This window comes from Sorex fumeus, unplaced genomic scaffold (assembly GCF_029834395.1).
Source record: "Sorex fumeus unplaced genomic scaffold, SorFum_2.1 ptg000001l, whole genome shotgun sequence".
Lineage (NCBI taxonomy): Eukaryota > Metazoa > Chordata > Mammalia > Eulipotyphla > Soricidae > Sorex > Sorex fumeus.
In genome coordinates, this window is record NW_026606058.1 from 5,070,178 (window position 1) to 5,094,595 (window position 24,418).

General features: G+C 43.4%; 1 protein-coding gene and 1 pseudogene across 1 annotated transcript in view; one reads left to right on the forward strand and one right to left on the reverse strand.

Moving 5' to 3' along the window:
* Window positions 1–5,482: 5,482 nt before the first annotated feature.
* Window positions 5,483–6,605, reverse strand: LOC130024433 (heterogeneous nuclear ribonucleoprotein A1-like; annotated as a pseudogene).
* An 11,287-nt stretch (window positions 6,606–17,892) lies between these two features.
* Window positions 17,893–24,418, forward strand: part of TTF2 (transcription termination factor 2) — a 52,901-nt gene continuing 46,375 nt past the window's right edge. Inside the window, exons 1-3 of the mRNA XM_056115283.1 lie at window positions 17,893–17,965; window positions 20,670–20,772; window positions 22,800–22,886. Of these exons, the coding sequence (XP_055971258.1) occupies window positions 17,893–17,965; window positions 20,670–20,772; window positions 22,800–22,886 (263 nt within the window). The remainder of the gene's footprint in view (window positions 17,966–20,669; window positions 20,773–22,799; window positions 22,887–24,418) is intronic.

Genomic DNA, 24,418 nt, shown 5'->3' on the forward strand with positions numbered 1-24,418 from the left:
GAGTAGGAGACAGGCCAGATCTGTCTAATCCTCACCTAGGGGCATGTTCCCTCTATGAGCCATGTATCTGAAATCTCTGAAGACAGGATCCTTGATTGAATGTCACCGATTCCTTGGGAAATTCTGGTTTCCTGAGAATTGCAAATACCTATAATAAAATTCTTAACAAAATGGGAATGGGGGCATGGTGCCGCCAGCATGTCAATCTGTACCTGTGAGGTGAGTGCATCAGCAGCCTGATGGTAATGTCAGACTTTCAGATACCCCAAAATTTCTGCTGTGCCTTTGGCCAGACCCCAAAAACTTGGGGCAAAGTTTACCAAGAAAGTAAATGGCCAAAAGTTAGGTATGTGGGAGACACACCCACAAACCACCTCTGGATCAGCTATATAATTGGAGGCATGGCCTCTCTGGTTCCTGATCGAACTGCTTAATGGCCATGATCCCAGAGACTCAGAAGCGAATCTCGGAATCCAAAGACTTTTGGCAGAAATGCTTCCTGTTCCTGCAATAGGTTACTGACGCTGGGCCACTCCAGGTGGGAATAGGTTTTGTGCCTTGGCCTGTTCCCGCTGGTGGCCTGGTGACCACCATCCTCCAGAGGCCACTGGACAGTCAGGTTTGGGCCTGCAGTGACGAGACACAAGGGGCCTCACCAAATGGGGGTGGAGCCGACTCTTTCTCCCCATCCCAACGAGACCCCGAGTCACTCCTGGTCAAACTGATTAATGGCCATGATACCAGAGACTCAGAAACAAATCCTGAAACCCAGCAGCTTTTGGCAGAAATGCATTTGGACTGCATACAAGGTGGCTGCCGGCTCAGAGCTTATTGGAAAGCCAGGTATGAGCCGGCAGTGACGGGGCAACTGCAGTCTCATGGGAAGGTGGGCAGTACCGGCTCGTCCTTCACGCCCTACTGAGGTCACGAGTTGCCCCCACAAGCGGCTCTCTGGCATGGCCATGTCTCCAGAGGCAAAAGAACTTAATCCAGAACCTGGCAGCTTGCGGCAGAAAAGTGAATGGATCATGCATTAAACTATGGCGCCATGCCTCCCTGGGAGGGAAATAATATATTTTGTATTGTTTGTTATGAAAAACAAAATGAAGATGCTACAAAAAAAATCCTTAGAAGAAAGAGTGTGGAAATTGTTGTATTTCACCCAGGGACCATTAAATCCTTCTATAAGAGATCACTTACATGTTGTAAGGGTGAGCCTGTGTGCTTTATATATATATATATATATATATATATATATATATATATATATATATATTATGTAAATATATCTGTAAAAAATGTGCATTTCCCTCTAAGATTGGTTGCCTTCTGCTTTGAATCCTATCAAATGTGTTGGGTAATCTTGGAGTATGGGTAGGGTGTGTGGTTTGAAGTATCGGTGTGGCTGCAAATGCAGCCTCGAAGTCCAGGAATAGATTCACTCGTGGGTGATGCTATTCCCGAAAGTGTGTAGATCGGCCTTGGGCATGGCGGTGGTTGGGTTCTCGAGGTTTTTGACTGCAGGGGCTGGGCCCCTTGGGGGCAGGGAGGGGTCTCACCTGACCCCCTCCAGGGTGCCTTGAGTGAAACAGCCTGGCACGGGGTCCAGTGGCATGGTTATGGTGAGCATCATTTTATGCTCCCTTCCGGGAGAGAAGGATATGCAATCTGGATGGTGACCGATGACAAGATTATCTGGCATTAGCCAGAGGTGGCTTATGGGTAGGTCTGCTGAGTCACCGGAGACTCAGCATCCCCATTCCCCATCCCATTAAACCCAGAGTTCTCCATAGTGTGAGTTCCTTAAGGCAAGAGCTGTGCCTTATTTATCTTTATATTTTTATTTGCCTAATACATAGCTATGTTCACTATCATTGTTTGTGTGTGTGCATGGTTACATTTAAATGCAAATTTTAAGCATTCACCTAGATTAAATTACTTGCATTTTTTTGTTGGGTAGGGGCCAGTTCCGAGATCTTAGCTGTGATATACATTTGAGTTTAATCAACACTGAAGGTGACCAAACAAATGTCAAGAGATCCAGTCAGCCCTGCCCATGTTTGGACCACAGCACTATTAGACAAACCAATGCAAATGGATGGAAATTCTATTACCATTTAAAAAATCTCCTGAGGAAGAGGTGATTCCCTCAGTAAGCCAATCCAACAGTTAACTACTCTTACCTGCCTTTTGTTTTGTCAGTCAAAGTTCGAAAGCAATTTCTCCATGCGTCCCTATACAACTGTAGAGTTTCCATTCAAGTGGGAGAAACATACTTCATATTACTCTTTCCCTGTCAAATTATAGTTTAGCACCACTGGAATGACTTGATCACTTGACATCCCGATACTCATCAATTTGCTCGAGCTGGCACCAGTAACGTCTCCATTTGTCCCTGTCACGTGCTAGTATAGCCTAATGGCTTTTAGGGCGATTAGAGGCCACCCTAAAAGTCTCTCTCCCTCTTGGAGAGCCTGGCAAGCTATCGAGAATATTCCACCTGCATGGCAGAGCCTGGCAAACTATCCATGGCATATTCGATATGCCAAAACCAGTAAATACAGTGGGTCTCATTCACCTGACCCTGAAAGATCCACCAATAAGGCAGCATTAAGAAGGATGAGGAAGGAGAGGCTGATAAAATCTCAAGGCAGAACTAGGCTGCCAAAATAAAGAAAGACAAAATGACTGTCTGTACTTTCAATGCACGTACACTGACATCAGATGCATCCATCTAGGACCTGATGATACAAGCGTGAAAGATCAAGTATGACATCATTGGTCTGACCGAGAATAGAAGGCATCAATCACACCACGCCATTTTCGACACTGGAGAAGAACTGTTCCTCAGAACATGTGACAAAAGAGGTGTCGGAGGTGTCGGTGTCCTTGTCAACATGAACTTGGCCATGAGCATTGATTCATTCAAATGCCTAACAACCCAAATCGGACAATTACACTTGAGTTGATGTGGCTCACTGCCGGCAGTTTCTATCTTCATTGTCTACACACCAACATCCAATTATGATGAAGGAGAAATTGAGAAGTTCTACATGGAGCTGGAGAAGTTCTATAAAGAAGACCACTCCTTCTACAAGGTCATTGTCGGTGATTTTAATGCCAAGATAGAACTGAGAAGATCAGCCAAAGAACTCCACATAGGGACCCATGGCTTAGAATGGAACAAACAGGGTGAGAGACTGTCTGAGTTCATCATGTGAACCAAGACCATCCATGGTAATTCACAGTTCCAGAAGGCCGAATCCAAATGTTGGACATGGGAGTCTCCCAGTAGATGGTTCCACAACAAAATTGACCACATCATATTCAATCGATGGTTATGCCTGACCGATGTTGCTGTTGTCCCAAAATTCCAAACGAGATCAGACCACCATCTCCTTCGTGCGAAATTCTACTTCACACAGTGGGGAGAAAGGGCTGCAAAGAAGAAGAGAACTCCCAGAATGACCAACAACTGGGAGCTCTTTGGCACTAATGTGGCAATATGGGAAGATACCATTGTGTCAACATTGACGAGAAATACGATCGACTGGTTCAGCATATCCATGATTGTGTGAGGAATGCTGATAGAGAGAAAGCCACAAAAAGACGTCTGTCTTCAGAAACTCTTGAGCTCATTCACCAAAGTTGTTTGGCTCGAGTCTCAGGCAATCACAAGCTAATGTCCGAGCTCAGAAAGCTGAGCAGAGAAACGATAAAGGAAGACCTCAAAGAAAGAAGAGCAGCAGTGTTGGCTGACATGGCAGAAGCCGGGAAAATATTCACACTGCCCGCCTGTCCTTCACTAACTATAAGACCAAGAAGACTGCCCTTCAACGTCCTGATGCATCTATCACATCTTTCAGAAGGGCATGGAGAAGGTTATCCATGAGTTCTATTCGGATCTCTTCAATAGCCATGTCCACCTTCCCACCTTCCCACCTAGCCTTGGAGCCCAGGCTCTGGCAGTGAGAGGCAAAAGCAGGTGGGGCATGGTGGTAAGAACCTCACGGAATTCAAGACAAGGACTGGAACTTTCTCTAAGATCAACAGAAAACCACTGTGACTGACAAGTGAGTCACAGAATCTGACTTTCAGATTTAAATGGGAGATAAAATTTTTTAAATGTCTTATTTACTTATTTACCTATATTTGGTTGGGGGTTAGGGCTTATTTGGTGCTCAGACTCAGGGATCACTCCAGGCAGGCTCGGGGTAACTGCATGACTTCATCCTTCTCTGTGACTTACTTTGTACTTCATTGTGTGTGTATATTCAGCAACTTCTTTACCCGTTCACTTGTCATTGGACATTTGGGTTGTTTCCATATGTGGGCTGTCTATTCAAATGTTGCAATGAATATAGGTGTGTGTATATCTTTTCAAGTTAGTCGTTTTGTGTCTTGAGAGTAAATATCAAATGTGAAGTTGTTGTGTCATATTGTAGCTCTATTCTTAATTTCTTTTTGAGAAATCTCCGTACTGTTTTTCATAGGGACAACAACTGTTTTTCAACCAGGGGACATCCCCACAAACAGGGAATGGGAGCTTCTTTTTCTAAACCCCATCTCTACCAACACTTTTTGTTTGTTTCTAGTCTTTCCGATCTCATGGTGTTAGTTAGATGATATCCCATTGTTGTTTTGAGTTGGTTTCACTAAACACTTTTTCATATGCTTATTGACCTGTCATCTTATCTCTCTGTCCTCTTCATGAAAGTGTGTGTTCATTTCCTCTTCCCATCTTTTTTAAAAAAGACACTTTTATTTAGCATGAACATATTGTTAAAATTTAGAAATCATCTACATGGGCACACACAAAAAATTCTGTATTAAAACCCTTTGTTGGACTGCAGCCACGCGACATCATATGTTATTCATAACCAACAGAAGAAAACAAATTGTCTACTGTTGCCTTTTCAGCAGATCTGAGTGTTGGGGTAAAATCTCAGATAATAATTGTGGGTCTGGTGTCAAAATATTGAATGTGATCAAAGTAGAGAGAGAGTAATGTGGAAATCATCTGCCCCACAGGTTGGGAGAGGGTGTGGGATGGGGGTATACTGGCGTTTTTGGTGGTGGAGAATGGGCACTGGTGAAGGTATGGGTGTTTCATTGTATGACTGAGACTTAGACCCAAAAGCTTTGTAACTGCTCTCATGGTGATTCAATAAATAAAATTATAAAAAAAATTTAAAAAAAGTAAGGTGGAGTTCATGCACAATTCAATCAGCTAATCCGTGGCTGAATAAACAGCAGTACTCCTACATTAAAAAATAAAATAAAATAAAACCCTTTGTTGGAATGCTTGACTGTTTCCACAGAACAGACACTAAATCTGTAACACAATTAATCACAAGTAAATTCCTTCAGTTCTTGCCCACACACTAGTATTGTCTAAAATGTGTCTTCCTGTAGCAGCTAGGCCCTGCCACCATTGCACTTGGCTAAGTTCACAAATCTTTTGTAACCTGTAGCTTCCTTATCACTTCTCTGCATCTCTTTTCCTGCTAACCTTTATTTCCTGGCAAGTAAAATCTGCCACTACCATAGTTACTGCTACTACTGGATAGTTACTACTACCGGAAGCTGGATAGACACCTTCGTTTTATGGTCTAGCATAGTATTAAACTCCCTCACCAAAGGGGCCTGAGCTTTGACTTTCAAAGTTTCTGCCACAATTTGAAGACTGATTATTATAGTTTCCAAAATCATTTTAACTTCCACCAATTACAAAATGTCTTACACTAGCACTTCCAAGGCTGTGTCTGCCTCCCTGGTTGTTATAGTTGCCACAGCTGCCACTCTCACCATAGCCTTTGTCCTTCCATAACCCTGCCTGCCACTTTCATGGCCTCTGCTTTGTCCAGAATAACCAGTCATCCCTCCTCCATCAGCTCCATCATTGCCAAATCCATTATAAGCATTCACACTGCATCATATCCACCACCTCCTTGACTGCCACTAAAATCCCCTGCAGTTCCTTCACGACCAAAGTTGTCATTCGCACCAAAACCATCTCCATAACCACCACCAAAGTTTCCAGAGCCACCTCAACCTCTTTGGCTGGAGGAAGCACAGGCCATCTCTTGCTTAGGATTTTCTTTACTTCACAGAGTTGGTCATTCACAGTATTACAGAGTCATGGCTATCAAATGTCCCCAAAGCATAGTTTCTCTTCTTGCAACTACCTCAGTCATAATTTCAGTTACCTCAAATTTCCCATACTGTTCAAAATAATCTCTTAGGGAATGTTCTTCCATGTCTTCTTTAATGCCACCGACAAAAATCTTGTTCACAGATAGGAGGGCACTAGATCTTTGAGAATCTTCTCTTGAAACAGACAGACCTCTTTGGTGCCACAACTCTTTCATCTATCTATGTGACTTGCTTTCATGACTGCATCTACTTCCTCCAGTGTGGTGTATGTGACAAACCCAAAGCCTTGAGAGCGATTGGTAAAGGAGTCTCTCGTTACCATACAGCCTAGGAACAGTTCATTGTTCAAAACGGCTTCTTAGACTTTCACGAGTCTTTTCAAAGCTCAACCCTCTGATGAAGAGTTGCCATAGCTGTCTGGGCTCTTTGAGAGACACTGACTTAAACATGAGGGCTGTAGAAAGGAAAACGTCCACATTGCCTACTCAGGAGCATCCAAAAGGAGAAATTCACATTTTTTATAGGTTTATTGTTTATTGCTGAACTTTGTCAGAGCTTTATCTCCTGTATATAGTCTTTTGTGTGGTGTATTGTATGCAATTATCTTGCCCCATTCAGTAGTGTATCTTTTCATATCAGTTCAAGTTTCTTTTTCCATACAAAACCTTTCATGAGACCCCATTTGTTTCTATTATCTTTGCCAATAGAATCCTATCATTGAAGATACCTTTGAGGTGTAGATCTACTGATTTGCCTATGTTTTCCTTGGTGTATTTTATGGATTCTGGTATAATCTCAAGGTTTTTTTGATCCACAGTGAATTAAACTTTGTGTATAGCAGAATATATGGACCCAGTTTATTTTTTTCTCTCTTTTGCACGTGGATATTCAGGGAAATTTTGGCTTTAAATGAAATGACATGTAATGAATGTGGGTTTCCATTACTTTGTTTCATATCAGAAGGATTTTTTTTCCCCATCAACATTCTATGAAAGGACAATGAAAGAAAGAAGCATTCAAGGACCTGCTGTTGGCAATAGAAGGATTCTATTCTGTTCCAGCTTCTGGCCTTCTTTAGAAAGGAAAATGAGTCACCAGTCAGAATGCAACCAACTTGTTGTCTTGAAGACACCAGCATCCAAGACCCAACTAAAGTCTCTGTACCATACAGTGGTGCATTTATTCTCAGCTGAACGTGTTCATCCTTCTAAAACCTTTGCTGGTGTCATTTTTTTTTTTGCCTTCCAGAAGGAATGCAGATCAAGGTGATGTCCAGAAAACAAGTGCATGGCCACAAGAGAGCTGGAGATGCCATATCACGTGTCATTTATTTGGAAAGAAGAGAGATTTTAGGGAAAATGTAAGAAGTATCCTCACTTTCTAGTAATTTTGGAATTAGAATTTCAGTCAACTAACAAATAGAATTAATGGGAAAGATTCCATGCTGTATGTTTTGAAATTAGATGTCAAAAGTTGTGATAAATAAAAATAACTTTAAAAAAGAGGATTAGAGCTAAAGGGATAGAATCAGGGATAAGGCATTCGTCTTGCACCTGGATTGATCCCCAAGCCATATATTGCCCCTCAGCAATGCCAGGATTGACCCCTGAGCAAAGAATCAGGATTAAGCCCTGAATTCTACTGGGCATGACCCACAAAACGAATTATCAAAAAAGGGTTAATTACAGGAAGATCTGGATTAATCAGTTAAATGAAGAATTCATTGAGTTTAAGAAGTTCTATAGGGAAGTGGGGAACTATAGATCCTGTAATTCTTTGTTGTATTCAAGTGGAAGAACTTGGCAAGGAAAAAATGCAAAACAGGAAAAATTATCAAAAATTTTACTATCTTAAAGAAACGTTATTGTTAGATTTCTGTATTCCCTTCATTATTTGTGTATGCATCTGCTTTGACTGTTTTAGAAATTTTTAACTTGTAGAACAATAATATGAGTTTAAAAACTAAAAACTTCATCTTTCTTCCAGGCCAGCCTCTCAGAGGTGTAGGAAATGGAGTCATACAATATAGCCATAAAAGCTAGTAGTTTGTTGTGATTAAAAAAATTTTTTACAGGACTATAATTATAATGTATTATAATTTCATTTATTAATTAATTTGCTTTTGGGGTCACACCTGGCGATGCACAGGGGTTACTCCTGGCTCTGCACTCAGGAATTACCCCTGGCGGTGCTCAGGGGACCATATGGGATGCTGGGAATCGAACCCGGGTTGGCCGTGTGCAAGGCAAACGCCCTACCCGCTGTACTATTGCTCCAGCCCCCTGTATTATAATTTTAAAGTAAAAGTTATTACGTATTTATTTAAAGTAAAATTTTATTACTTAAAATTATACAAATAATTTGTCCAGCTTTGATTTCCTTGGTTTAATAACAAAGTCATTTTAATTTAGATTTTAGTTTAAGTTCCATCTAACCTGTAGCACTGTAGCACTGTCGGCCCATTGTTCATCAATTTGCTCCAGCGGGCACCAGTAACGTCTCCATTGTGAGACTTGTTGTTACTTTTTTTTGCATATTGAGTATGCCATGGGGAGCTTGCCAGGTTCTGCCATACAGGCAGGATACTCTCAGTAGATTGCCGGGCTCCCCGAGAGGGACAGAGGAATCGAACCCAGGTTAGCCGCATGCAAGGCAAACACCGTACCTGCTGTGCTATCGCTCCAGCCCAGTCCATCTAACCTATAAAGGAAAAAAACTTTCAAGGTCATTTAAATAGAGGATGATGAAGGCTAGCAAGTAGGAGAAAAGTTGTTCAACATCAAAAGTTAATAGACAATGCAAACTAAAATTAAAATGATATAAAAGGTAAAGGCCCTCCCGTTGTTCGTCGATTTGCTCGAGCGGGCCCAGTAACGTCTCCATTGGAGACTTTGTTGTTACTGTGTCTGGCACATCGAATACGTCACGGGGAGCTTGCCAGGCTCTGCCATGCGGGCGAGATACTCTCGGCAGCTTGCCAGGCTCTCCGAGAGGGGCAGAGGAATCGAACTAGGGTTGGCCATGTTGGCTGCGTGCAAGGCAAACGCCCTACCGCTGTGCTATCGCTCCACTTCACAATTATGAGTACTGTAAGAATAAAAAAGACAGTAACAAATATTGGTGAGGAAACTCCATATATTGCTGGGAATAGCTCGGCAATTTCTTTGAAAGCTAGAGCAGGAGAGATAGTACAGTATGTACGGCGCTTGCATTAAAAACTGGCCAACCCTCGTTTAATCCCTGGTATCATATATGATCTTCCAAGAGCACCAAGAGTGATCTCTGAGTAAGTCCTGAGCACCACTAGGGTTGCCCCAAACAGGACAAAAGGAGAGTTAAACTCAACAGTGACCAGCAATTGCACTCATAGGTATTTGAAAGAAATGAAAACAGTCATCCAAATAGAGACTTCCTTTTTAATGTCCCTGACAACATTGTTTCTTCTAAACACAAAGGGAACACAGCCCAGATGCTTACTGGGCATGGAATTATACAGTGGAATACTAATTAGCCATGTAAAGGAATGAAACTGATGGAAGTTACAGAATGGAAGTACCTTGGAAACATTATGCAAAGTGAGAGAAGACAGAGGCCATAGATTCCATATTGAGCGAGTCCATTTAAGTAAAATGTCCTAAAAAAGGAAATTTAGAAACACAGAAAGTCGATCAAGGCTGGCTGCCTTGGTGCTGGGAGTCTAGGTGGGGACTGACTACACAATTTTGAACAAGTTTCTTGGCGTGATGGAGAAGTTCTAAAAGTAGATTGTGGTGATTTTATATATTTACCAGAGAACTTTGCATTGTGCACTTGCCAAAAAAACCTGGAGAGGAAGGGGCACCTCCATGGAAACATTTGGAGGATGTAGCACTGTAGCACTGTCCTCCCGTTGTTCATCGATTTGCTCAAGCAGGCCCAGGAACGTCTCCGTTGTGAGTCTTGTTGTTACTCTCTTTGGCATATAAATACGTCACAGGTAGCTTGCCAGGCTTTGCCATGCGGGCGAAATACTCCCAGTAGCTTGCTGTGCTCTCCGAGAGGGGCGGAGAGATCGAACCTGGGTCAGCCGGGTCGGTCGTGTGCAAGGCAAATGCCCTACCCGCTGTGCTATCACTCCAGCCCCCAAACTAAAAAAGAAATAAAGGAACAACGGCTCTCCGGCTGAGATCCCTGGAGGGTAAATGATACTGCCTTGAATAACGGGCCTGTGCGACCACTGAAGAAGCCCTAAAGCTTGGACAGTCCATATGTGTGCTTGTCTGTCTCACACATGTTCGTTTGTCTCATCTCTGCCACTGACTCTGCTGGATGAGGTCAAGGTGGCAGGCCGACTGACATTATCTATCTGGCCCCACCCAAAGATGTAAGGGGTGGCATGAAGAGCCAGCAAACTCGCCTGGCAGAGCCACTGAGATCTCAAGAATGTTCCACTAACTTGTCTTCACTTCAAGGCCCATCCCGAGGAAGGTGACACGTGGGCTCACCCCTTCCTCCCCAGCAGCCCAGCCCCAGAAGAATGTGGCTGACTGCTGTGGCCGTTCCCAGTGGCTGCTGGGGCCAGATGGGGTGGCAAAGGATGTGAAGAGTCCATGCTGGTCAGGGCTAGAAGCTGAGCTGCCCACAAGCAGAGCCCGCACTCCTTGGCTCCCACTTAATGCCCATTCCCTGTAGAAACAGCTCCTGTGACCACACAAGGGCAGGTGTTTCTCTCAGGACATGGAGGTGGCATCATCCGAGTTGCTAATAAAACTCTTTCTCAACCATCATGTTTCTCAACGGCCCAGTGCCCTGGGTCGGCAGTAGGCTGGACTTTTGTGACAAACACTGCCCCCCCCACTCCACTCCACTTCCTTCCCTGGAGATCCTTAAGTCCCTGCACACTCCCAGTGGTCACCCATCAGTGGACAGCATTCAATAGTGCTGGTCCCAGGGGCTGGAGAGATCATTTGGGGGATAATATTTTTATTTTTATTTTATGTTTTGCTTTTTGGGTTACACCTGGCGATGCACAGGGGTTCCTCCTGATTCTGCACTCAGGAATCACCCCTGGCGGTGCTCAGGAAACCATATGGGATGCTGGAAATCGAACCCGGGTCAGCCACGTGCAAGGCAAACGCCCTACCTGCTGTGCGATTGCTCCAGCCCCGTGGGGGATAATAGTTTTAAACCAGTAAAAATGTAAAAGGAAGTAATTCTATAAAATATGGGCATAAAAAGGAATTTGTAAATGTTTTTCCCACTTACAACCAGACTTATTCTATTAATTTCTGATTGTACAACAAAGGATAAATTTTAAATGATTATATATCTGAAGCAATAGCACAGCGGTAGGGCATTTGCCTTACTCGCAGTCAGCCCCGCGGAGCCGGGTTCGATTCCTCCGCCCCTCTCGGAGAGCCCGGCAAGCTACCAAGAGTATCTCGCCTGCATGGCAAAGCCTGGCAAGCTACCCGTGACGTATTCATATTCCAAACACAGTAACAACAAGTCTCACAATGGAGACGTTCCTGGGCCTGCTTGAGCAAATCGATGAAGAACGGGAGGACAGTATATATCTGAAAGACATAAAAGCAAAATTGTTTCACAGAATTCAGCCAAAAAAAAAAAAAAAAGCAGAAAAAGCCGATTTCTGGTTTGATTTTATGTTAATATGCTGCCACCTAGTGATCACTTCTAAAATGGCAGGTCTTGTTCTTTCAATCTTGGATTTGCTGGAGCAGGTCTGAATGTCACAAATGGCTGAGTGCTTGGTTCTGTGCGGTTAAGTACTGAGTAAACCATGGTTGATTTCAAATCATTTTGATTTGTATTGAATCACTGTGAATTACAAAGTTATAAAGTAATTCGTAATTTGAGTTTCAGGCATACAGTGTTCCAACACCAATCCCTTCACCAGTGTCCGTTTTCCTCCACTGACGTCTCCAGTCCCTACCCCTACTCCCAACCATGGGTAAGTTATGCTCCCTAGAAATCCTGTAGGGTTAAAAGTGGAAATCTTAAAAATGGTTCCCCGTCCCTGACCTGCTGATGTCAACTTAACAACTTTGTGACTTCTAACCAAAACATGATTAAGCTATGTTCCTATTATGTATGTTCCAAAGTTCACAGATCCCTTATAAGGCAATGGTTCGGGCAGGGTCTCTAGTAAGCTCCTTAACTACTGTAAATGCTAAAATGGGGACTAAAGAATATCCACTGGACGGGGAGGCAGTTAAAAGTTGTCAGAGCACCTGCTTTGCATGTGGGAGCCCAGGGTTCCATCCTCAGCACCTCATGATCCCTTGAGCGTTGCTGGGTGTAGCTTTCGGGCATGGCCAGTGTGCCCTCCTCTATAAAAAAAATCAATGCGAGGTAATCATTAGAGCTGAATATGAGAATTCTTGTGCCAGCTTTTATCTCAGTATTAACACAACTCAAGCTGCTGGATAATATTTTTTATTAATAATTGAAAATGAGATATTCTTCCCCACCTCATCCCCAAGCAATAAACAAAACTCTAGGGAGTGGAACTTTCGAAAAGTCAACAGACTTCTTCAAATAACAACTTGATTGGAAAAACACATTTGAATAACCTTAATTTTTAAAAGTAATAAAATAATAAAGTGAGAGTAAGGGTCCAGCAGAAGCTGAGGTTTTGATTCGAAATAACTTCAGACTTGTAATTGCTGATTATTTTTAAACAATACAGAGAGTGACAGGGATACCAAGTGAGTAATGTTCTAATTGATGCACCCGTGACAGGTATCTAACACCTTAATGTATACAGGCCCAGTATAATGTAATTCTTCCATTTCCCAGGAATTAATAGTGTGTATACCACTCTGGGTTTTGTTCCATAGTCAGAGTCTGTTCAAAGATGAATACCATCAACAACTAAAGACTTTCTACCGTTTCAATTGTTACCCACTGATTTCTCTTAAGATGTCAAAATTCTGGTTGATCAATCTAAGCTTTCATATTTCATGCAGATGTTTTGGAATTGTTTCTACATTAGGATTTTCTTTTTGCTTGTTCTTAACTCCTTTACTGAGGGACACTAAACACCACAGAATCCATCTGCGTAAAGCATAGAATACTATGAAGTCTTTGTAAAGTTATAGATGAAAAGTCATTAGTATAATCTAAAATTTTAAAATAATTTGTCCCATACTTTGCAATTGTCTAGTCCTACATTGAAAGTTTATTGCATTAACCTGTGGATTTATATCATCTAAAGGACGTATCCTAGGCATTAATTTTGTAGAAGGTAAAAGATGTGTCTGACTTAAAGAGAAAAATTAGTATTAGGCATTCATTTTAATTTTTTTCTTTTTTCTTTTTTTTGCTTTTTTTCCCTTTTTTTGGGGGGGGGTCCACACCCGGTGATGCACAGGGGTTACTCCTAGCTCTGCACTCAGGAGTTACTCCTGGCAGTGCTCAGGGGACCATATGGGATGCTGGGAATCGAACTCGGGTCGGCTGCGTGCAAGGCAAACGCCCTACCCGCTGTGCTATCTCTCCAGCCCCGGTATTCATTTTTAATAAACGATGTGCTGGGGCTGGATAGTACAGTAGGGAGGGTATTTGCCTTGCATGTAGCTGACCCAGGTTCAATCTCCGGCATTCTATATGGTCCACCAAGCACAGGAGTAATTCCTGAGTGCAGAGCCAGGAGTAACCCCTGAGCATCGCTGGGTGTGACCCAAAAAGCAAATAAATAAATAAATAAAGCCTTGTGCTTTTATAAAAACAAACTTAAATTCTGAAATTTGCTCAAAATCGAGGTCCATACAGTACTTTCTTCAAAGACCTCTCAAAGGTTGGAAAGTAATTAGGGGTATAAATGTTTGGGAGTGGGGGATAGTTCAGTGGCTCAAGGCATCTGTCTCAAAAGTGCAAGGTCACAAGGTCGATCCCTGGTGCTGTCACATGTTTGCACGTATTCTAAACACTCCACTGTTTGGATCTGGCAGCTCTTCAGTCTTCGATCCCCAGTGTCACAGACAATAACCTGCCACAGTGCAGCCAGATGAATATGTGAGCAGACAATAAAAGGGGTTTAATCTGCTAAACCCTTAAAGGTGTGTGAGCAAGCCAGGAAATGCAAACCAAAAGTGTGAGCAATACAGTAACCCCTGGGATGAGCACTACATCTAGAATGTGCTTGAACACCATGTCAACGTCAATCATTTCTGCACTCTGGATCAAAGAGTATGCTAATTATCTCAGAGTTTTGAGGGCTGGTCAGAGGAAGACATTAGAGAGTTCATCATTATTCTCCCTGTAAACACAGACTTTCAGGTTCATATACCTCTTAGAAGTAGATTAGGAGAGAAATTTACACTTGAAATAGGTTGAGAAAAAACATCATCTGTCCTTTGGTGAGTCCTTAGAAATTCTTGTTACTTGGCGGTTCAAAGATTGCATTTATACATTGGCAATCTGAGGTAGGAGTATTAGTACAGTGAGTTCAAAGGTAAACCTCAGAGCAAAAATTTCTACATTCATAAAATGTGTTGAAAAGGACCAACTAGATAATGCAGGAGTCACAGCATATACCTGGTGTGCAGACAAACCTGGTTTGATCCCCCAAGCATCACTAGGTACAGCCCTGGAGGCCCCTGAGAATTGCCAGAGTGACCAAAGGCAGTGAAGGGCTGAGTAGCACCACTTCTTTGATTTTTACAATGAAGCACTTCCTGGTGGGCCAAAAAATCACTTGGGGAGCACCGCACCCAAAGTGCCACCTCATAGGAACAGGTGTGACTCCTCACCCTTCTCTGCCCACCCCCACTTATTGTTACAATGACAAGGGAGAGGAAGGAAGAAGGATCCAAATACAAAATATAAAACAAAATTGACACATATATTAAGGTATGTATGACACGGTAGGCACAGTCCTCCCGTTGTTCATCGATTTGCTTGAGCGGGCCCAGTAACGTCTCCATCATGAGACTTGTTGTTACTGTGTTTGGCATATCGAATACATCATGGGTAGCTTGCCAGGCTCCGCCCTGCGGGCAAGATACTCTTGGTAGCTTGCCGGGCTCTCCGAGAGGGGCGGAGGAATCGAACTTGGGTCGGCCAATGTTGGCCGCTTGTAAGGCGAACACCCTACTGCTGTGCTATCGCTCCAGCCCAAGGTATGTATACAGTTTGGAAAATTAAATCTTGCATAAATCATTATTATTTATTTTAGGTATCATGACTGTTTTTTAACCCAATGTGAAACATTTATCGTCTCACTATTATAAATATGGTTAGATAAAATAAACTGTTCTTAAATATTTTTATCTCATAAATCCTATTTTGGGAGGTTTGTTTTGGGCAATGTTTGGCAATACTGAGGTGTTACTCTTGGCTTTGCACTCAGGAATTACTACTGGTGGTGCTTGGGGGACTATAGGGGGTGTTGCGGATTAAACCTGGGACATCTGCTTGCAAGACAACTGCCCTACCCATTGTACTATCTCTTCAGCCACGAAGTCTCAAATTTATGGAATAGTTTCCTTTTTCTGTGATTTGGCTAGACTCGATTCATGTGGTTGGGGGTGGGTATTAGTTCTGCAGAAAACTTTCTTAATGTTCTATTCAGAGACTGATTTTTTTTGTCTCAAAACGGTCATTACTTAAGAATAAAGTGAGTTACTATGCTGTTTTTTCCTGTAAAGTTAGCTTTCATCAACTACTTCTTTCCTAATAGTTTCAATTATATGTGTGCAACCAATAGTTAAAGCTATTATTATTGTCATAATGTAATTTTAACATTGTGAGGTCATCTTTGACTTTAGTTTTTGCTCATTGTATATCTAAGTTTCTCACAGATGCTTTAGAGAAGTATATATGAAGTTTCAGCTCTGTCTTTATCTCGTTTACTGTTAAATTCTTGCTGCCTGGGGCTTGCGAGATAGTACAGAAGCTTAAAATGAGTTCCTTGCCTTCCTAGAGTACAGAAAAAGTCCACACAGCCTGACACTTAAACACAATTTCTTCCCATTATTTATATGAAGGTGTTAGTTCAGTTTCCTCCAGAATATTAAGCTCTTTTGTGGTTTGAATATTTGCTTTAAGCTGTGTGTATAAATATGCTTGTGTACATGCCACTGTCACTGTCACTGTCCTCCCATTGTTCATCGATTGGCTGGAGCGGGCCCAGTAACGTCTCCATAGTGAGACTTTGTTGTTACTGTGTTTGGCATATCGAATACGTCACGGCTAGCTTGCCATGCGGGCAAGATACTCTCAGTAGCTTGCCGGGCTCTCGGAGAGGGGCAGAGGAATCGAACTCGGGTCTGCCATGTTGGCTGCATGCAAAGCAAATGCCCTACCCGCTGTGCTAATTCTTTATCAACACTTTCGCAACACTGGGCATACAAAAAGAATATTTACTAAGTACTTGTATAAATGAAGGATGCTTCAGGTTTGTTGCTCCTCTGGATCACCAGGATATCCATATTTATCATCTTCCAGATTTCCTAGACATTTCAGATTTTTTTGTTTTACTGGCCCTCTAAAAACTAACACACACAGGCTTTTCCAGAGGTGGGATCAGCTGTGGGGAGAGAAGCAGTGGCCACGGGCCTTGGGCGAGTTCCTAGGAGGCCACTGTTTGGGGTTCAAACCTATGGAATTCTGCTAAACCCGCAAACAGATTAGGAAGGTGAAGGGCGTGGCTTTTTCAGTTATATTTCCCTGTTATAACTCATAGGATCCATCCAAAGTGGCTCCATATATTTATAAAGGAATACCAAAAAGGAAGTGTGTTGTGTGAACATTTATTCAGTCAGAGGCACTGAGACAAGGAACGCAAGAGAAATTATTTTCATGGAGGATCACTGGACTCTCTCTGATCCTGTGACAAAAGGCAGAGTGTCCTGAGGTCTCCTTTTATTGATCTAGCGCAATACAGTGATATCATCAAAAGAAGTTACAGAAAGAACATTGAGGCAGGCACAACATGTATTGTTTCCTTGTGTCTGCAGGTTCAGTGGATTTTGGCCTAAGGAAAGAGATACAAAACCAAAAAGAAAACCTTTCTTGGACTATTTGGGTTTGCATCCCAAAGACAAGGCTGGGTCAGAGCCCGAAATCTACATGTCAAAGATCAGGCTGGGCTTCTGTGAGAGAAGGAAAAACTGCCTCTTTTAACATACTGAAATTTATGAAATTATTTACTAAAGGCAGCTTAAAGGAAAAAGATCTTCCACCTTATCCAAACCAGTTAGGACATGCTAGAAATCTCGCCAATTGTCATGGGTCCCTATGTTCCTGCCCGTTGTGCGGTACAGTCAATGGCTCAGTCTCGGTCCAGCCCCAACAAAAATGAATATTCTAGAAAGGGAAAGAAGAGATCACCACCACCAAACTGCCACAGGCACTTTGAGAAAATAGCACAGAAAAACCCAACTAAGAGTGGAGGAAGATAGGAGCTATGAAGCCCCAACAAGGAATACTCACATACAAAATTTCTTTGATAAAGAATTCAGAGATGAAATGATGAAGATGTTCAATGAACTAAAAGAAACAGAGGAACAGACATCCAATAAAATACAGGAGGAAAGGAGAGCAGAAATAAGAAAATTACAAACAGAAGTGTTATCAATAAAAAAAACTCAGTAGTTGAAATGAAAAACTCAGTGTGTGCCTTCAACAGTAGAATGATAACTGCGAAGACAGAATCAGTGAGCTTGAAGGTGTGCTGCAGAAAGCATACAGGAAACAACAGAAGATGGAAAAAGACCTCAAAATAGCGCAAAAATGGGTAAGAGACACAAGGGAGAATTTCAAAGGAACAATTTACGAATCACTGGAGTCCCAGAAAAACAGGGAGGTAAACTTAATAAGGAGTAAAAGTTAAAGAAATAATCGCTGAAAATTTCCCAGGGCTGGAGAATACAGGCATCCATATCCAAGAAGCCTGAAAGGTATTAGCTAAAAAAGTCCCCTCAAAAAAAGACCCCAAGAGGGGCTGGAGCAATAATACAATGGGTTGGGCATTTTCCTTGCACGTGGCTGATCCAGGTTCGATTCCCAGCATCCCATATGGTCCCCTGCACACCACCAGGAGTAATTCCTGAGTGCAAAGCCAGGAGTAACACCTTTTTATCTCTGGGTATGACCAAAAAGCAAAAAAAGATCCCAAGACATTTCCTAATCAGAACATCACAGAGATGCAATACTGAAAGCAGCAACATCAAAGAAGGAAATTACATAGAGAGGATCTGTTGGATATTAATCCTAAATGTTTTAGGCTTCTTCAGTAAATTGCCCCTTTTCTTCCTACCAGAGAAGCTTAATGTGCTCTTGCTAGCATCCGTAATTTAGTTAAAATTTATCTTTCACCTTTCCTTTGTGCTTTACCCCTCATCGTCTCAATTCCCCAAGTCAGACTTGATTACTTATAAGCCAAACTTTCTGGTAATTCTGGACTTCGTATTTGTAGTGCTTTGTATTTGAAGTGCTGTGTATTTGTACCTGCTTTTCTACTTCCCCTATTGCCTTTTTTTATTTTACTCTACAGCACAGTAACAAGTCTCACAATGTTACTGGGCCTGCTAGAGCAAATCGATGAACGGGAAGACAGTGACAGTTGACAGTGACTATACAACAATGTTCTTTGCTTAAACACAGAAAGACCTTAAAGCTATGCTCCTAATACATGAAGTGATAGGCTCTGAATCTGAAATATATCTACTCCTGGGCATCTGTCATAATTACTTGGCTCAGACTTTGGTTGCTGTAACACCCCAAAAGGGAGGTCCTGCTGATGGGACTGGGATGGACCCAGGGCAAGAGGCAAAGCTACCCTGGTATCTAAATGGGACAGTCTAGAAAGCATAAATGCATGGTTTTGAGGCAAACTACGATGGCTTAAGAGACAGGACCCCTATGGGGAAGGACAAGCTGATCTGGCCTGAAGAGACTTAGTCTGGGATTTATGGTAAAAGTCTTGCTTGCTCTCAGACCCCAGGGAACTAAGTTTTGGGATCTTCTTCTCTTACTGTGTTTATCCAAACAACTGCAAGTATTGAAAAGAAGTAAACTTAGTTGTTTAACATATACAATTAGAAGTAAAGAAAAAAGCAATGTAGATGTCCATGGGAGACAGACTGTCTCCTTGAGTTAATCTCTCCAAGAGAATTGCTTCTGTCAAATGTTTTTCATTAATCTCAAGAGACTTGCCTCTGCCAAATGTTTTATTTCTGTAAATGATCAATCACACCTATGTCCTACACCCCCCCCCCAATCAGATATCCTATAAGTACGTTAGCAGATGAATTAAACCAGCCATTTTCACCATCAGGCCGTGGTCCCCCCATCTCTCTGTCTCTCTCCTGTATCTCACCCATACATTTTGTGAACTCATGAAACCTGAAGGGTACCAACTAAAAGTGCCCCCATAAAAAGACTCCAAGACATTTCCTAATCAGAACATCATAGAGATGCAATACTGAAAGCAGTAAGATCAAAGAAGGAGATTACATAGAGAGGATCATCCCTTAGATTTACAGAGAGCGATTGTATGAAACTCTCAGTCAAAGTCAACGGTGGGTCATAGTTTAAAGAAAATGAAATAAATGCCTTACCAAGAATACTTTACCCAGCTAGACTCTCATTCAGATTTGAAGGAATCACACACAATTTCATGGGTAAACAACAGCTCAGGAATTTAATAGAATCAAAACTAACCTTAAAAAGAAGAACTGAAGGGGCTACTGTAAGGCAAGATACAGGAGAGAGACAGAGAGATGGGAGGACCACGGCCTGATGGTGAAAATGGCTGCTAGATAATTTATTTTCTATTGCTTATTGTGAGTATCATAAGAGGTCGCCTGGCCGCAAAAGTGGCTGTAGCATGGGGTTTTGTGCCATCTTCTTATAGAAATTTACTGTGTTCGTGGGGTTTATCTTGCCTTACAGTCATCCCTCCACCAGTGCCCATCCTCCACCACCACTGATCCCAGTATCCCTCCCACCCCCATGCCCCCATCCCACCCTGCCTCAGCGGCAGGGCACTCTCTAGGGCCACTTCTTGATCCCACAGGAAAATTAAAGGCGCCAACAAGCTCGCTCTTTCCTCTTTCCCAACAGGCAAACCTTCCTAGCCTTGCTGCAAACGCAGCCAGCAGCAAATCCGCTCCCCCAGGCTCGGCCCCGCCCCCTAGTCAATTGCCTGGGCTCCCTGGCTCCAGGTTTGATTTCGGGCGCGCCAAGCCCGAGGTGCCCGTGATTGGCTGGAGGTGAGCAAACTTCCAGTCTGATTGGCTGAGAGTAGCCAGCGCCGGGAGTTAAGGCCAGGGGCGGGGCGGGTGGGCGGGCCAACCGCCGGAGCTGGATGGCGATTGGCTTTGCCTGGGGAGGGGCGGGGTCAAAGGCGGAAGGACGACTCGGGGTTCCGGGACGCGGAGCGGAGGGAGCATCATGCAGCTGGTCCGGTGCCCCGAGCACGGTAAGCGCCCCGGGGTCCTCGGGGCCCGGGGCTCTGGGTGGGGGGGGGTAACGCGGCCTGATCCTTGTCCACCTTTTCTCCTCAGGGACCCTCTGCTTGCTGAAGACGGGCGTCCGCGATGGCGTGAATAAAGGAAAGAGTTTCTACGTCTGCCGGGCGCGCTCTTGCGGCTTCGTGCGGGCCACCGAGTAGGTCTCGCGGGGGGCGCCCCGTCGCGGGCCACCGAGGGGGTCGCGGGGGGCGCCCCGTCTGCGGCCGCGGGCCACCCTGGGGGGGGTCTCGCGATGGCGCGACTCCCCCCCCCCCCCCCCGCCAGGCCAGGCGCCCCGGGATGCGCGCCCCGTCTACGGGCCGCGGCCCCTTTAAGGATGCCAGCCCCGGGGGTCCAGGGGGGACCGCACTTGCAGTGGACGAGGAGGAGGGGGACGCGGTTTCAGTTCCTGGCATCCCATAGCCACCCCCCCTAGAGCCAGGTAGGAGTAAGTTCTGGGTGCAGAGCCAGGAGTAACCCCTGAGCGTTTCTGGGTGCCCCCCCACCCCCAATATTGATGATTCAGGGCCAGCACGGTGCCCAGCAGACGCTGCTGCCCTTGCCCTGGTCACTTTCCTGGGCGGCCGTGGACGTGGATCCCGGTCTGGGTGTCTGTGGTCCCTTCCTGGACTGACTTCTGTTCCCCCGGCAGACCATGACTTTCCCATCTGTTCCTTGTTTTTTCCTCCTGGATTAAGAAGTGACCTCCAGACGCATTGAAAAGCCTGGAAGTTCTTGTTTGGCAATGCAGGCTGAATACCCCGGTGGTCTGATTCTCTGCTTCTTTGGGAAAATAGGAGTCTCCGTTATTTCGTGAAGTTGGAATTGTAAGCCCAAGAAGCAAGTTATTTAAAAAAAAAATGAGATGTCGAGATCCAGAAATATCAAGCATGCTCTCTAAAAGCTCTCTGTGCCTTTCCTCATTAGGAAAGTTAATTTTTTTTTTAAAAAAAGCATTATTGTTTGTTTTTACACAAACAAATGGTTGACACAGTCTTAAGTGAATTTAAAAAAATTTTTTATTTATTTATTTATTGCTTTTTGGGTCACACCCGGTGATGCACAGGAGTTACTCCTGGTCCATGCATTCAGGAATTACTCCTGGTGGTGCTCGGGGGACCATACGGGATGCTGGGAATCGAACCTAGGTCGGCTGCGTGCAAGGCAAACGCCCTATCCCCTGTGCTATTGCTCCAGCCCCTTAATTGAATTTTTAAACCAGCATGTCTTCAGCAATTTTTCTGATTTGCTGATGATCCTTGGTAGAAGTTTTTTTCTCCGTAGTAGGTAAGAGACACATAATGGTTATTAATACTCAAATTTCATACATTAAAAGAAACATGGCCTTGTATAAAGAGCCATTTATACAACTGCCCTGGGTATATAAACTAGTGAAGTAACATGGATTATTTGATAAACTCGAGATAGTTATAATATGTCATAACCAGAATATTAGCAAAGGGGAAAAAAAGATCATAAGTCAAATGAAATCTTTTAGACCTTCACTCAAAACCATTCACTCTGAATTTTTTTTTTTTTGCTTTTTGGATCACACCTGGCGATGCTCAGGGGTTACCCCTGGCTCATGCACTCAGGAATTATTCCTGGCGGTGCTTGGGGGACCATATGGGATGCTGGGAATCAAACCCGGGTCGGCCATGTTGGCTGAGTGCAAGGCAAACGCCCTGCCTGCTGTGCTATCGCTCCAGCCCCCACTTGAAATTTTTTATGTAAATTTCATTATGAAAAAGTTGAAGGGTTAAACACCAAGCTTAAGATTGGTAGCATGTGTTACTAGAATAGCCTTGGGAATAATACTTATTACTAACATCTTATTAAAGGAAAAAGGATGACAGAAGAACCTGGGGAAGATTTGTAGCCAGACTTAGATACTTTACTTTGGCTGTAACAATATAGAAATCATACAGTACAATATGCTTTTCAACTCCTGAGTCATCAGGACAAAGATATTGAAGAAATTTGCTTTATGTGGAGGAGAAGGTAAGGATGGAAAGAGGGTTCCTTCAGCAGATGAAAGAAACGGACAAAAATGTGTGCGATTTGCAAACCTCTGGGATGTTATACATTAACTCAAGATTCAGATCCATAGTTTGGAATTAATTTTAGTATGTTGGCCGCCATTCTTTGCCTGCTCGAACAAATGTTCTATTTCCTGCCCTCCAGTATTCCTGTGTCTCACTGTTTATTGCATGAGGACTTCGTGGTGGAACTTCAGGGATTGCATCAACCGAAGGACAAGAATGAATACACGTATGTGTCCAAAAAACATCTAAGTGTGTTTACTCTTTTTTCTTCTCTGACTGGAAGAGTTACAGCCAGAAATGTTTTCCTAAGATTGAATTTCAAAATTCACAATGAAAACAAACAGTATTTCTATATGTATGGAATATCTTCTGGGCTGTGACTCCCTAACTCTCAAGACAGAACTTAATCTGAGAAGCCCGACTGAGTTTCGTTTCAGGATAAACTGTTCCACTTGATTCCTCCCAGTGCATAAGTGACCAATGACATCAGCTCACCAACTGTGTTGGATTTGCAGTAGCTAGTCATTTTTCTTCTTCTGTTAGAATGATTCATTGTGTAAAAATGTCTAGTGTATTTTAAAGAGTTACAGAATGTTTGTTCTCCTTTTTTATGGACTCTCAGGACAGGAGGTGTATTTAAACAGTAGGTGATCTTTCTTGTGACTTTTATATTGACATTTGTATTGAAATATAAATAAGAATTCACGAGAGGTTATATTTATTGGACAGATTTCTAATCTGCATTTGGAGTAACAGAATTGTAAACTTTTGGCTTTTTAATAATTGAGCCTGAATTTTTTTTTTTTTACTTTTCTTTTTGGGTCACACCCAGTGATGCTCAGGGGTTACTCCTGGCGGTGCTCAGGGGACCATATGGGATGCTGGGATTTGAACTCGGGTCAGCCACATGCAAGGCAAACGCCTTACCCACTGTTCTATCGCTCCAGTCCCTGGTTTCTTTTTATTGCCTGTCTCAGAGAGCCCGGCAAGCTACCGAGAGTATCTTGCCCGCACGGCAAAGCCTGGCAAGCTCCCCGTGACGTATCGATATGCCAAACACAGTAAAAATTGTCACAATGGAGACGTTACTGGGCCCAGTCGAGCAAATCGATGAACAACGGGAGGACAGTGACAGTGACAGATTTTGCTTTTTGGGTCACAGCTGACCATGGCTCTTCACTCAGGAATTACTCATGGTGGTGTTCTGGAGATCATATGGGATGTGTGGGATCAAATCTGGGTCAGCTGCATGCCAGGAAAATGCTCTTCCTGCTATACTATTGCTCCGGCCCCCTTGAGCCTGAATTTAAATGGAGACCCGATCAAGCCAGCCAGGAAGACAGGGACCAGAATTGATATTCTGTGTGGTGTGGAATATTTCCCCCACAAAATATAGGCATTCATGTACTGTCTTTGCATTGTTTATGCTGACTCCTTATTTAGTAAAGATAGAAGGAACTTACTGGGAAGATACTCCAAAGAAGAACTCATAAATCCAAAGAAAATGTGGTATTCTTTACGTAGGAAAGGAATTAACATGCAGGATACTTGATAGGAAGTCACAGTGTCGGATTGAACACTTGCTGATGGGAAAACTGGTCTCCTCCTGACCCTCCCAACATCCTTTTGCCTTCTTGTTATTGTTTGTCTTTTTTTGGGCCACGCTCAGCTGTGCTCTGGACTTATTCCTGGCCCTGTGCTCAAGGATCACCCTTGCCAGGGTTCAGGGGACTGTATGGGGTGCCAGGGATTGAACCC